Source organism: Nicotiana attenuata, chromosome 1 (genome assembly GCF_001879085.1).
Source record: "Nicotiana attenuata strain UT chromosome 1, NIATTr2, whole genome shotgun sequence".
NCBI lineage: Eukaryota > Viridiplantae > Streptophyta > Magnoliopsida > Solanales > Solanaceae > Nicotiana > Nicotiana attenuata.
The window spans coordinates 106,769,219-106,784,569 of record NC_031989.1 but is presented as its reverse complement, the minus strand read 5'-3'; the positions used below and the strand labels follow the sequence as shown (position 1 = coordinate 106,784,569).

General features: G+C 35.9%; 2 protein-coding genes and 1 non-coding gene across 3 annotated transcripts in view; 1 reads left to right on the top strand and 2 right to left on the bottom strand.

Moving 5' to 3' along the window:
• Positions 1–1,484, top strand: part of LOC109241997 — a 1,945-nt gene extending 461 nt beyond the window's left edge. The window contains exon 2 of the mRNA XM_019408826.1: positions 1,255–1,484. Within this exon, the coding sequence (XP_019264371.1) occupies positions 1,255–1,357 (103 nt within the window). The 3' untranslated portion in view covers positions 1,358–1,484. The remainder of the gene's footprint in view (positions 1–1,254) is intronic.
• TRNAK-UUU lies at positions 1,890–1,961 on the bottom strand. Its single transcript has one exon. It is a non-coding gene; the product is annotated as a tRNA-Lys (tRNA).
• On the bottom strand, positions 4,502–9,693 carry LOC109231723 (beta-glucosidase BoGH3B-like). The gene is made up of 9 exons (XM_019397361.1): positions 9,255–9,693; positions 8,286–8,490; positions 7,755–7,845; positions 7,528–7,673; positions 7,002–7,238; positions 6,642–6,753; positions 6,347–6,529; positions 6,055–6,259; positions 4,502–5,179 (listed from the first exon to the last, which is right to left on the bottom strand). Exons 1-9 carry the CDS (start codon positions 9,466–9,468, stop codon positions 4,698–4,700), a joined length of 1,875 nt encoding a protein of 624 aa, XP_019252906.1. The 5' UTR covers positions 9,469–9,693; the 3' UTR covers positions 4,502–4,697.

Here is a 15,351-nt window from a genome sequence, read left to right as displayed (position 1 = left end):
GGGGGGGGGGGGGGGGGTAAAGCGCTCCCTAACAAAGACGACTCCATACCCAGGGGCTCGAACTCGAGACCTCTGGTTAAGGATGAAAAAGTACTTACCACTCCACCACAACCCTTGTTGGTAATTTTTCTTACTTTTATATATATATATATATGTATATATACACACTAACAGCGTAAATAAATTCTTATAATTAAAGCAATTTAATATGTTATAAAATTTATTTGTTTTATTTCTTAGGTTACTAAATCTATTATTTATGGATATAATTGCTTGTAAGGTGACCTGATAGTATAAAATATGTTATATAATTGCATTTGTATAGCCTATGTACATTGTTATGTTTGTATTTTCATGCATGATTTCTTTTGTGTGAATTATCTAAGGAAAACTTACGCAACATGAATTGAAAGTTTTCGAAAAGATGCTCTAGGATAAATAAATTTTCACACAATTAAACATTTAACCTGTTATAAAAAGTTATTTGTCTTATTTCTTAGGTTACTAAATCTATTATTTATGGATAGTCACTTATAATTGGTTGTAAGGTGACTAAAATGTTTAAAATAAATAAATTATATTATTGTATTTTTCATACCCTATGTACATTGTTATGTTTGTATTTCCGTGCATTTGATTTCCTTTATGTGAATTATCTAAGGAAACTTATGCTACAGAAATAGATTATTGAAAAAGATGATCCAGGATAAGTAAAATCAGCAAATATTCCGAAAATGGATTAAGAAGATCAGGAAATTTGAAATTTTTAGTAGGAAAAGTGAGTTTTAATGCAGAAAGTACTAAATGGTAGCCCTGAAAAAAAATGCTATATTACCTTTTCTTTTCACAGTGTTACATGGAATTGTGATTAAAAAAATGTTACCTTTTTTTTTGAATTTTCGTCCTACAATTATAATTTTTCCAAGTCCAAGAAATAAGACTCAAAAAAAGATAGCTCGGTGCATAAAACATCTCGCGTACATGCAAGATTCGGGGAAGGATCGCACCCCAAAGGATATGATATAAACAGTCTACCATAATGCAAGCATTAATTAATCGCTACTTCAATGGCTTGACCCCGTGACATATAAGTTACACAAAAATAATTTTTCTGTGTCTAACTCGGTATATATAAAGAGTAGAACTCAGTGATTCTAAATTTTGAATTTACCACTTATTATTCCTTTGGAGACATACTGTTTATTATTATTTTAGAATTTTATTTAAATTAAGTAAAATTGAATTAAAATGCAGGATAGTTTCAAGGAAGCCTATGGATGTGTGGGCAGTTCGTCTCAGCATTGGCACTTATCTTATTGATGGGAAATATTTCAAGCCCTTAGAGCTTGAGAACTGATCCATCTAACTTATTTTGATGAAGCTTTCTAGGAATGTATGCACTTAATTTAATTATTTTTATTTTTTAAAATATTCTTATGAAATCTCTCATATATATTGCAGTAAGTGGCAGTTTCCCTTTAATATATACAATCAATTAGACGTATATGAATAATAACCTTTTCTTGGATCATTCCTGTATAAATTAATTGTCTTACACTGACACTAGAAAACTTAAAGGAAAGATCAAAAAGTCATGTTTTTTTTTTTTTTTTTAATGTTTTTATAATACGATAGTTGCCCGCCTTAGACGTAGCTTGCAAGTACAATTTTTGACTATTGTAATTCTGTTTGTTTGAGTTGTTTTTGTAAAAAATAAAAATTTATTTTTAAAGAAAAATCTCAAATTCATTTTTGCACAAAAGAAAAAAAAAAGCTTCAGAAAAAAAACATTTTCCCAAAAGTTCCGATTTTATTTCCGCTGTAGCATTAAGATATAGACTTTCCAAATGAAAAGAAATACAAAAAAGATAAAGCAACCAATGATAGATCGCCGTCTGTGGGGATCGAACCCACGACCACGTGGTTAAAAGCCACGCGCTCTACCGCTGAGCTAAGACGGCTGGTTTGGTCTTAACCTACACAAATATCCTAATATTATTAATTCATAGGAAAGACGAGGATTTGCAGATGATAAACCAAAAACACATCCATTGTAGTTCCACAAGTTGAGTATGGAAAGGATAATGTGTACGCAAATCTTATTCATACCTTGTGAAGGTAGAGAGAAAAGCATAATCATATCAGTTATGAAATGAAAAGGAAATATGCTGCTGGAGAAGTTATGAGAAGAGAAGAAATAATTGCAGCCAAAAAATAAACAAAGCAAGAGAAACAATAGGTAGTAACAGAATTCTAAGAATATGAAATACGAGAATAACACTAGTACTGCAAATATGGAAAAGAAATATATGTATGAAAAAGAAATACGCTCGACAACCTACTAACCTAATACCATAATACGCGTCCTTCACATCCTTCTATCAAGAGTCATGTCCTCAGTAAGCTTAAGATGTGTCATGTCCTGCCTGTTCACCTCTTCCCAATACTTCTTAAGCATACCTCTTATCGGACCTACCATCACTAACCTCTCACACCTGCTCACTCGGGCATTTGTGCCTCTTCTCTTCACATGTCCCAACCATCTCAGCCTCGCTTCCTGCATCTTATCCACCACACAGGCCACTCCCCCGTTGTCCCAAATATCTTCGTTTCTAAGCATATCCCTCCTAGTATGTCGACACATCCATCTCAACATCCTCATTTTCGCTACTTACATCTTTTGAACATGAGAGGTCTTCACTGGCTAACACTCCATCCCATACAATATAGTCTGTCCAATAACTACTCTGTAGAACTTATCTTTAAATCTTGGTAGCACATTTGTCACACAAGACGCCGAATGTAAGCCTCCATTTTCATCCATCCTGCTCCAATACGATGTGTGACATCATCGCCAGTCTCCTCATTACCTTGGATTATAGACCGTAGTTACTTGAAACTTTCTCTCTTAGGAATGACTTGTATTTCCAGCCTCACTTCCATGTCGACCTCCTAAGTCACGTCACTAAACTTGCACTCCAAGTATTTTATTTTAGTCTCGCTCGACCTGAAACCTTTAGACTTTAAGGTCTACCTTCAAACATCTAATAATGAATAATAGTGAGCTGTTCTTAATCAAAGGCCGGATTCGAGTCCCGAAAATAAAAAAATTCTTGATATGGAGTGTTCTTGCTTTTGATGAACTTCAAGCAACACGAATTCAAATTTCTCAGATTCAAATACGGATACCAAATATTGGGAAATTTGTAAATTTAAGGTGATACCGATGTTGTTTAAAAGAAAAGAAGTAAATATACGTTGTTCTAGGGGGCGGAAGGGGGTTCACCCGAACCCCCTTCACCAAAAAATTACACTATATATATAAGGCAAAGTCTGTTTTTTACCTCTATATATTAAGTTTTCAACCCAAAAGTGTAGTTTAGTGGTTAAGGGGGTTCAAAACCTTCATAAGGTCATAGGTTCAATTCCCACTAGCTACACAAAAAAAAAAAATTTGAACCCGCTTCGTGGAGATCCTGCATTCGCCACTGCCTTGTTCCCTTGAGTGCTCACATATAAAGACTTTTTTACTCTCTCTTTTATTGGTAAAAAGGATACTCATATTACTAATTAACGAGGTTTACATGACTTTTCTAGGATAATAGGTTCTCATACAGCCATTCAAAACTTTTACTCTTCTATAAAAATACATAAACTCCTCTTGTAATTTAATTTGACGAATTTTTTTTGAAAGCTAGATTTACAGTAGAGGCTGAAAAGAAAGAAAACATGGCATTTACGTTAAAAGTACTATCAGTTTAACAAATTGTGAAAGTTGTTACAGAGATACAATGGTGTCAAATATTTTGGAATGTCCCAAAATAAAAGAATGTCATATAAATTAAAAGGAGTGAGTATTCTTTCTGTTCAATGTAATTTTAATTGTTTGGCCACTCTGTGTAGGGATCTCCTTTCTAGATATTTTAAATATTTGGTTCCATATTGTTATTGTTTTGATTGTTTGGTTCCATTTATTATAATTCTTCTTGATTTCATAGAGTCATGACCTTGCCAGTTCTTTCAACTTTAAACGCAACATTATATCTGTTGGGGTGTTTGCTCTTCCCCGGACGCTACGTGAATGCGGAATGCTTTGTGCACTAGGCTATCCTGTCCATTACGAATAAGTACATACCACTATGTACATAAATCAATATATTAGATATCCATCCCTGTACGAATATATGATGCTTACTTTACCGGGCTGCCCTGCTCATTACGAATAACTACAAAACCACTATGTACATAAACAAATATATATCAGATATCCATCCTTCCGTGAATGCAGGATGCTTAGTTTACCGGGCTGCTCTATCCATTATGAATAACTACAAAACTGCACCATGTGCGTAAATAAATATGTTGGATATTCATCTCTATGTGAATGCAGGATGCTTAGTTTGACGTGCTGCCTTGTCCATTTCGAATATCTACAAACCACCATGTGCATAAATAAATATATTAGATATTCATATTACTTATGTGATGAACCTCAGCAAGCTCAATACAATTATATGCATATAGTGGTATTTACAACAATGTATAAGAAAAATAACAAGATACTGGCTGCTTTTACAATATGTTGAAACAAATTGATAAGTTCCTCTTTTTCTTGTTTTGCTTGCTAGTCTGACCAAGAGCTCTTAATCATATGAAGCTTTTCTTAAAAAATAACTTCAATTAATCATGTTTTCATGTTAATTTCCATTCACTGGCTGAGTTGTAAGGCCAAATCCAAAGAGGAACAGAGGATCATAGTGTGGATCGCCAACGTTCATCGGAAGCTGATCGACTCTCTTGAACCAAGTACACGCGAGTTTTCCAGTGAATCCATAGTCACCAAACAAAACATCAGCAACACCTTGTCCTTCTGTCCCTGGAAGCCATGCAGCCACGAGCGCGTCCATTTTTTCAACGTATGGTTCGATCACAACAGGACGGCCAGAGATAACGACTACAACACACTTGACAGTGCCACAAATGTAGTTGATAATGCTAGGACCAGGATCAAGTATAGTGAGATTTGAGCTATCACCATACATCTCAGCATATGGAGGCTCGCCAACTACTACGATAGCATAGTCGAATTGGCTGGATTCGACTAGGACAGGATTCTGCTGGTATACTACTTCTGTTGAAGGATCAACAGTATTCATGATAGCCTTTGAAATGGTAGTTCCTGTAACATTTAAAGATGTATTAGCCTGATTTTACTCGTGCTGCAAAGAGAACTCTTCAGCTCTAATCAGTAGCGGAACTAGAAATTTATATGAGGGGATTCAAAAAAAAAGTCTAGGATATCACAATTGGAATTTGAACCTATGACCTAAAGCAATTCTGAACATCCTTTACTACTTACTATACTTGAATTTTTCTTCATGTCAAGGGGATTAAAAAAAGGTAGTCTGGTGCAATAAGCTACCGCTATGCACGGGGTCCGGGGAAGGGTCGGACCACAAGGGTCTATTGTATGCCGCCTTATCCTGCATTTCTGCAAGAGACTGTTTCCACGGCTCGAATCCGTGACCTCCTGGTCAAATGGCAGCAACTTTACTAGTTACGCAGAGGCTCCCCGTCAAGAGGATTATATAACCAACAAAAATAAGTTCACTATCCAAGCTTATTGTTAAATGAAAACATAGATTTGTTGCCAAATTTGACCAAAAATGGCAAGCAGACAGTAGAGATGGTGCATCTAATCCAGGTAACATGGATTTGCTTACATATCTAGTACGATACACGTTATACTATGATTTTGAATTAGAAGAGGGATTTCAAAAGATGGTTAGAACTATTCATTCTATCAATAACCAAGCCGGATTTGGTGTATCATAAAAGATTTGCCTTTTCTATCGATATCCTACGGAATGGATCAAAAGCGATTCTTGAATGAGGCCAGGGATTAACTGAAAAAGAGATCTCTATTGGCTATAATTTTTGTGAAGAGAATGAATCTTTTTCTCTGGAAGGATCAGAAGAAATGTGTCAAGAATCGGTACATCAAGTTTTGCTGCAGAAACTCTAGTCGAAACGACAGAATAGGACAAAACATACCGATTGTAAGATTATTTCCAGGAACACCCTGCCATTGAATTGTCCAGCCTCCACACTGATATCCTAAATTGTCTGCATGAGTTCCCGCAACAAGTATCCTTCGCGCTTTCTTCGGAAGGGGAAGTAAAGGTTGATCAGGGTTTTTTCCGTTCTTCAAAAGCACAAGTGATTTCCTAACTGCTTCCCTTGCCAATTCTCTATGCTCCTGCATAAACATATCGAAGCACGTTAAATCTAACGCAAAAAAATTCATCTTGAAACATTTTTGGTTATAGCACATCAGCAATTGCACCTGGCAACCCAAATATTTTGCCATGCTAAGATCTCCCATTGGATCCTCAAACAGTCCCATAACAAACTTAACCCTTAATATCCTCTTCACTGCATCGTCAATTCTGCTCATCGGAACGAAATTGTTTTTCACTAGGAAAGTCAAGTTGCCGATAAAATCTGTGTAGTTCTCTGGTACCATAATCTGTGAATACACAAATCATTCAGTATGAGCAACTAAAATTGTAATAACATATAAAAACCATCATCATTTTTGTATTGTCCAAAAGAACGATGAAGAAATTTAGTGTACTAACCATGTCAACTCCTGCCATAACACTTGCTTGAACTGAATATGTGTAGTTAGAGTTCGCGGGGTTAGTAATTCGGTTAATACCTTCCCAATCTGAAATGACAAAGCCCCGAAATATACGGGCCAAAATAGGTAGTTATTTACTTTGGATACATACGCCATCAACCTTAACCAACTGAATGTCAAACCATACATGCACTGACAGTGTAAGAAATTTTTACACTATCAAGTCACCTAAAGGATAGCTACAGTTAACCTTCCAAAAAGTAGAAATTTAGTAACTTGAAATATAAGGCAGGTTGTTCTGCCACTGTTGTCAGCGTATATAAGTTAAATCCGTGAGCTAATTATTCTTACCCTGAAGTTCAGCCTCTCTTTTAGGAAGCCAGTGAGTAGGTGTGTGTTGGCATGCATCCTTTCGCCGTTCAAGCTCGAGTAAGATGCCATCACTGTGGCAACACCTTTTATGACTGAATCATAATATGCTGGCATGTGAATGCTAAATAATCCTTGCGCGTCGGTTATTGTATTATTTTCATCGATTCCATTCACCGTTCCACCATCCGCTACAAAGTGCTTAGCACAGGCCACAACCTTTTTCCTGTACAATCAATTAATAGTTCAATTCACCATAATAAAGGAATGGAGATTCTAATACCAAAAAGACATTCTCTTGAACCAGATTATAAGTTCAGTGCAACCATATGTGGTGAATCGACAGCATTTATTCTTAGATCATTATCTCTGACATGCCATATTAACATCCATTTATCCCTTTTTATGCTAGTGAAAGATATTAGTCAGATTTTATTCAGATGATTCGGACGTTGTATAGTTCATTGAACGAAAAGGAAGTAATAAAGATCTGAAAAGGGATAAAAGAATCATACTTTCCATCGACAAAAGGAACACCCTTGCTCATGTTAGCCGGCACATCTCCTTGTAAACCAGGAATGATCTCTGTCATGCTTCGCACGATATTAACATCTTCGCTGTAGCTTTCATAACAACGGCCCCACCTCGGGTTTCTACATATCTACATTAACAGAACATATATTAGTATATCAAACAAATAAAGATGCCTAATGTGCTAGAAGTGTTAATAACATCAACTTACTGCAAGGCAGGGAGAAAAAGCATATTGTATTCCTGTGGCTCTGACTTCAAGTGCAGTTGCAGCCCCGATTCGCTTCACAAGATCAGGATCCCTGTATTAAAACAAGCAAAATCTTTGAACTCAAATGCCTAAGATAATTGCTTGATCATAAGTTTTAACCAGAAGGAATCGGCTATTAGGCATCTTTATAGTCTTAAGAGCAGCCCGGTGCACTAAGGGTCCAGGGAATGACCGGACTACAAGGGTCTATTGTATGCACCCTTATAGTCTAATTCAACAAAAGAGCTCGGACAACACGGCTCACTACAATATCTTCAGATAGTAACAAACACATGTATAACACAGAAAAGCGCCTGAATTTCAAAGAATGACTTAAAATATATATTTTCTTCTTGAGCCGAGGGTCTTTCGGAAACAACCTCCCTACTCTCCGGGGTAGGGGTAAGGTCTGCGTACACTCTACTCTCCCCAAACCCCACTTGTGGGAACTCACTGGGTTGTTGTTGACTTAAAATGTATATAGATACTTGCCTGGTGACACCAAGTCCAACATTGTGAGGAAAGATTGTAGCTTTGTACACATTATTATGGCCATGAACTGCATCAATGCCATAAATCATGGGAATACCAAGGCGAGTCTTAAGAGCACCCTTTTGAAACTCATTTACCATATTCACCCAATCCTCCGCGGAGGCATTAGGTTTTGGCACACTTCCTCCACCACTCAATAAGCTCCCTGCCAAAAAAGAATAATCGAAGATGAAAAATGAATTCTCTTACTTATCATTAGAAGTTATTTTCCTTACGACTATCTTAACTTTTAACTTCCTGCCATTCTCCTATACCTTATATTTTTTTCAAGAAAAATATTTTCGCTCACCACATAAGCACCAAAAAACATTCTTGACTGAAAATATTTTCTCCGAAAAACAAATTTTCAAGAAACATTTTCCGTGAGAAAGACAATTTCTATCATACCAAACATATTCAAACAAGTCACCCTCCTCCCTCTCCCTTATTCCCTCTAAATCCAAATGTTGTTAGAGAGGGATTTCTTTACTGCTGTGACTCTACTTGCCTGAGCCGAGGGTCGTCTCTCGGAAATAGTCTCTCTACTTGCATAAGGTAGGGATAAGGTCTGTGTACGCACTACCCACCCCAGACCCCACACGCGGAAATATATTGGATATGTTGTTGTTGTTATTAGAAAGGGTTTCTTTCAAATATTCTATGACAAGTAACCAAAGATAATGTTGCTCAGACTCTTTGAAAATGCCGACTGGGTGCATATGTCGAATCCTCCAAATGGATCTAACACGGATGCAACTGCATTTTCGGAGAGTCCGAGCAACATAGACCAAAGACACATACTATGAGCAAATGTGGCTATTCTCAAACATACAATGCACAAGGTTTTAACATCAATTATCTACAAGAAATAATTCAAGAATGGCCAATTCAATCTTAAAAACTAAAAAAACAAAAAAATCATAAACATACCAATGAAATATTTCTTCATAACATCAGCTGAGGCAACTTTCCTCTCAATTTGAGTCATCTGGCCAATTTTCTCCTCAAGTGTCATTCTTTTCATCAAATCTTTAATTCTAACACCTAATTTCTGTTTTGGATCCTTATATTTCATGTATTCTGCCTCTGTAACCATAGCCAAGAGGCAAAATAGCCCAAATCCCATAATTAAAAATATCCCCATATTTTCTTAAAACCTCAAAATCCTTCTTCTAAAACAATATGGTATAAACTCAACAGACACAAAAAAGCAGCATACAAAATATGAATTAACAAACAATAAAAGTTAGTTAAAAGGTAGGAAAGGAAAAGAAAACATATGATCAAGAAGTCAATATAGAAAACTTTTTGAGCTTTTTTATTTTTACTTTTTCTATTTTTTTGATAGTGGGATAGAATTTAGCAGGAAAAAAATATATAGAGCTCTTAGTGATGGTTCACATATTATGTATATGAATTATATACACAATATACACTACATATACATAAAGAAAGTTACATGGTAGTGGTATAGCGAGGTTAACGGGGAGGGAGTGAATGTGAAGGGATAATTTGAAAGAAAATTTTGTTAGTTATATTTTCCAAAGGGATTTTAATCTGACGCTAAATTGTCTTGTCGTTGACATCTGATAAAATTAGAACGATACAGAAAAAAAAATTACTTAACGTGAATTTTTTTTGTTGATCTCTTGGGGATTATTTGGTATGATTGATAAGAAAAAATAGTTATGGGATAAAAATTTAGTATCGCCTTATCCTTTGTTTGATTACTAATTCTGGAATAAGTTATTTCAGATTTAAAATAGTACCGGTATAAGTTAAACTTGCGAGAGGATAGAATAATAATCCCAAGATAAAGCAGTAAAATTGACAATCGCAGTATTAATACAACATACCAAACGGTCAATAAGAAATAATATTAGGATAATTAAACCCAATATAACTAATCGCAACATAACTTGTTTTCAAACCAAAGGACCCCTTAGATTTGTATTTTATATTAATATTATGCCAAATCATGTCTTGATCTATTTTGTTGGATGAAATTAGGTTTAGTATGAATTCTACTCAAAACACAAGCAGCAAAAAAATATTCTTCAACGAAAATACTTTCTCCGAAAATAATTTTCATGAAAATATTTTTCATGTTAAAGACGACTTCTGTCATACAAACATATTTCCTCTACATGCAAATGTTGTTAGAAAGGGATTCTTCCTAATATTCTATGACAAGCAACCACTCGGACATTTTAAAAATGGCAATGGTGTGTGTCGAATTCTCCAAAAGTAGTATATTATGAGGATTTGATAAGTGCAACAACATGTCCGAGCAACAGTCTTTGATTACTTGTCATAAAATATTAAATTTGGTATCGCCTTATCCATTTTTTTAGTTACTATCCCGGGATAAATTATCTCAGGATTAAAATAGTACAAGTATAAGTTATACCTGCCAGATGGTGGAATAATAATCCCAGGATAAAGCAGTAAAATTAACAATTCAAAGATTAATACAACATATAAAACAATCAATAAGAAATAATATCAAAATAACTAATCCCAGTATAACTAATTCTAATATAATTAATCTAACATAAATAATCTCAACATAACTTATCTTCACACCAAACAACCCCTTAAAATTGTATTTAAATTAATATTATGTCAAATCATGTGTTGATCTATTTTGTTGGATGAAATTAGGATTAGTATGAATTCCACTTTACATTGATAAGATTAAGATTAGTATAAATTCCACTTTAGTATTTTTGTTATGGGCGGTAAGAAATATTGGAGAGATGTCTATTCAGCAAATAGTACTGTAATATGGACATTCATGTGATGGTGAAGTGGAAAGTTGGCAAGACACATATACTGAGATTGATTGATGTTGCAAGTTAGGAATATAGTGAAAGATAGAAACTCGTGGATAACGAATGCTATAGCTTAAGCATGCATCTTTTGGCATGAATATAGTGACTCTCCATTTGCGGCGGATACAGGATTCTCGCTAAGGAGTTCAAAAAGCTATTTACAACCGGTAGGAAATGAATCAACAACCTTACAAAAGTTTTGGAACTCCCTTAGCGATTGACTTATGCTTGTGGGTTATATCAAGGGGATTCAAATTATAATATATACAGGTACAAAATAAATTTTGCCTTATGTAGTTTTACGACAAAAGAAATTCGGGTGAACTCCCCCCCCCCCCCCCCACCCCCAAAATCTCCCTCTGCTCTGCATATGGTAGTGCCTAGTAGAGATAGTAAATAACCAAGTATCATTTGAAAGCTAACAACAATAAAGAAAAATATACAAAAAAAATAATAATTTAATAATTTTTAAAAAAACAAACAATCTCTATTATAAAAGAGCGTATATAAATATATAAACAATAAATTTTTTCCCTAAACAAGATTTTTCAAGCTTTAAAGGACTATATTATGAATACTATAAAGTAAGAAGAAATCACTACTAGAAAACTGCCTAATTTCATCCATTAAAACCGACTGACATTGGTCGGAATTTGAGGAAAAGCGACCGATTTCCGACCGCTTTTAGTTAGTCGGAAAAATAATGGTCGCTAAAGTGTTGCGACTGAAATCGGTCGCAATTTTCCGACCGAAATCGATCGCTATTTTTCGATCGAAGTCGGTCGGTTATTTCAATGCGTTGACTGACAACAAAGATAAATATACCGACTGAAATCAGTGGGTATCAATTAATTTTTTATTTATTTTTTCAAATAGCGACCGACATCGGTCGAAATTTTAAATATATAATAATTTTATAATTTTTTGTAAATTATAATAAACCGACCGATTCGGTCGGTGTACTAAAAAACAAATAAATTTAAAAATACATTTCTAACCGACTTCGTCCGGAAATTTCAAGATTCTGCAGATTTCATTTGAAATTTCCGACCGAACTTGGTCGGAAATTTTGAATTTCTGGGGAAAAAATATGAGATTTCCGACTGACTTCGATCGGTTTTCTGTGTAAAAATCGGGCAGAATGTGCCTGCTTTTAAGCTACACCACCTGCCAATTACAACCATTATCCATCCTATAATGGCAGCATTACATTGCTGCCATTCAACCATAATTAACCAACAAAAACAACAATTAACCAACAACAACCACAACAACAACAATTAACCAACAACGACGCTAATAACAACCACAACAACAACGCCAATCACAACAACAACTATACAAATGTTCAATAACAAAATAACATCAACAATACAATCATTATTCAAAACTATTCCCAACTAAATATTCACAAGTTCAAGACTTCGTTAGCAATACACACCATTCAATGAGTGTTTTTATCGTATCATCTCCATCTTCACTACTAGAAGCTTCATCGTCGGCATGGTTCGAAGGATCACGACGAGAAGGATTAGCATATGGGGAAGGCTCACGAGATCAGGGAATGGGAAAAGTACCACTAGCAAAAAGATTGGCCAGCTGACCTTGAAGGAGATTAAATTGTTGGTCCCTATTTTCTAGCTGAACTTGAAGGTTACCAAATTGTTCATCTCTCTTTTGTTCTCTAGCGTTTGTCTCTTCAAGCTCTACTATCAGTTTTGCGATCTTCTTTTCCATAGACGAGATAGCCGACTTATCAATTGCCTCGCCTTAGGCGGAAGTCCCTATTCCTTGCAATCTAGCCTTATAGCACCAAAATGATCTCTCTGGAAGGCCGTATGCTATCCCCTTATTAGGACCACCGACAACATCCAACCATATCCTCTGCGCTTCTTCATCTGAAAAGGGTGGTCGCTCGCCTTCCTAATTCGGTGGCAAGCTCCGAGTGTACTCTTCCACATTAATCTTGTAACGGCCCATTATTTAGAAGATATAAAATTATTAACTATATAATATTATAAACATTAATTTCAAGTTATAGTAGTTATAAAACTTACATATGCAGTCTCCACCCGGTCCTCGACCCATCTAGTTGGATCTGTCGGTGCCTTCTTCTTTCGGATGTGAGTCTCCATGAAGAACTCATCATGAGTCATCTTCCTCCCATATTTTTTTCCTACTAATATAATAAAATATGTTAACTAAATTAAAATATATAAATATAGTTCGATAAAAATAGATGTAAATATTTTAAGGAATTACCAGTAGTCTCCTCGTAGTCCCCATGCTCTTTGCACCCACACAGTGTAAGGAGCCACCCTCTCAGATGCTCGAACCTTCTTTCCCTGTTCACTCTTCTTCTCGAATTTCTCGGTGGTCCACTGCCTTAGCAGATTCCCCCTTTAATGTGGTAGAAACCATGAAGGCTTCTTGCTCTTCTTTTGAGCAGAGCAGAAGGTATCAGATGGAGTGTGTAACGTTAGATGAAAATATTATTAATATAATGCTTAAATAGATAAGAATTGTATTAAAACCTTAAATTGGTTGAAAATTTGCTGGACGAGCTCCGGTGGAAAGTCACTCCAAGTGGCATAGGGTGCATTATACAACGGGCCAAGAGATTCAGTAATTATCTTTGTAGTCCGATGATTAGGTATGAACCTACAACATAGAAATTACATTAAATAAACAAGAATAGCTATTATAATTCAGCAAAAATAAAGAAGTAATAAATAAATCTTACCCATTGCCCTCAGGCCTGATGATCATCCTATGATAATGATCATACCGCACTTCCTCTGGATCATCTTCCTCCGATGAATTTGAAGCGTGCGTAGAAGGGGAGGCATCTGGCTCAATGCTACTATCCCAAAGGTGAAGTCTAGAAATGCTAGGAGACGAACTCCGTGGAGAGGGAGATGGGGTCGCTGATGAAGATGGCTGCGATCCACACCGCTGCAACGATCTAGACCCCTCTACCATCCAGACCACTGCTGCAATCCGTCTGGCTGAAATCTAGATTGATGCAATCCAGCTGGTGATGAAGAAAATGGAGCACATGACGGGCGTATCACCACATGGCCCTGTGACTGCTGAATGGATAGACCCATGTAACTACATGTAGGATCATATGGAGGAAGCGGGGTATAGCCCTGTGGCGGAGAATGGTAAGAATACTGCTGGGAGGGCGAATGGTAGGTAGTCTGATGAGTAGATGGATGTGGTGGAATAGATGTGTGCCTAGAAGATTGCTGTCGGCCATCATTAGCGGAGGGATGCAAGTGTGGAGTGGAAGGAAGCGAGGGTGTAGCACCATCATCATGATCAATAGGCCTTTATCCTTCCTACACCTACCTTGACCCCTACCGGTCATTAGCATAAATTCAAGAAAATGTTAGAATTGAGAATATAAATCTATATAAGTTAAGAGCGCATGAAAAAACTAACATGCTAGTCGTCTTCGAAGTATCCTTCCTCGTCTTAAAATTCTTCCTCTTCACTTATTTCATTTTCATTAGGTGATTCTTCATCCTCATTTTCTATGATAGTTATTTCCTCCATATCTACTTCTTCTAATATGCGTTGAGGATGCACCAAGTCATTTTCTAATTGATCATCCACCATTTGGTTAACACTTGAGGTATCGTTTTGGTAAGCAACATCTAGCACATTCTCAACTTTCACCCTACCAACAGGCTTAGTTTTGATTACAACCAACCAATCAACCTTATCCCTCCATAATGGATATGGAGCATAATACACTTGCCTAACTTTTTCTGCAATTATATAAAGATCATAGCGATCATACTTCCTCTTTTTTATTAACCTCAATTATGTTGTACTGCGAGTGTACATTTGTACCTCTTCTAGGTCTTGGGTCAAACCACTAGCATCGGAAAAGTATGATCTTCTTATTTGGCCAACCTGAATATGACAATTTTTGAATCTCTTTGATCGCAGAATAATGATCATTTTCCCTATCCTGGTTGCCTTCACCACCTTTGACACACACCCCACTTTTATACTTGGAGCATTCCTCAGTTTGAAAGTTGTAACCATTCACACAATACTTAGACATAGTTGTAACCATAGGTGCAAGTCCCAAATATATGTCTTTCAAAAATTGATTAACACCATTTTTTGGATTATTGGCCTACATATAGTATTAAAAAAATCACAAATAAGCAAGTATA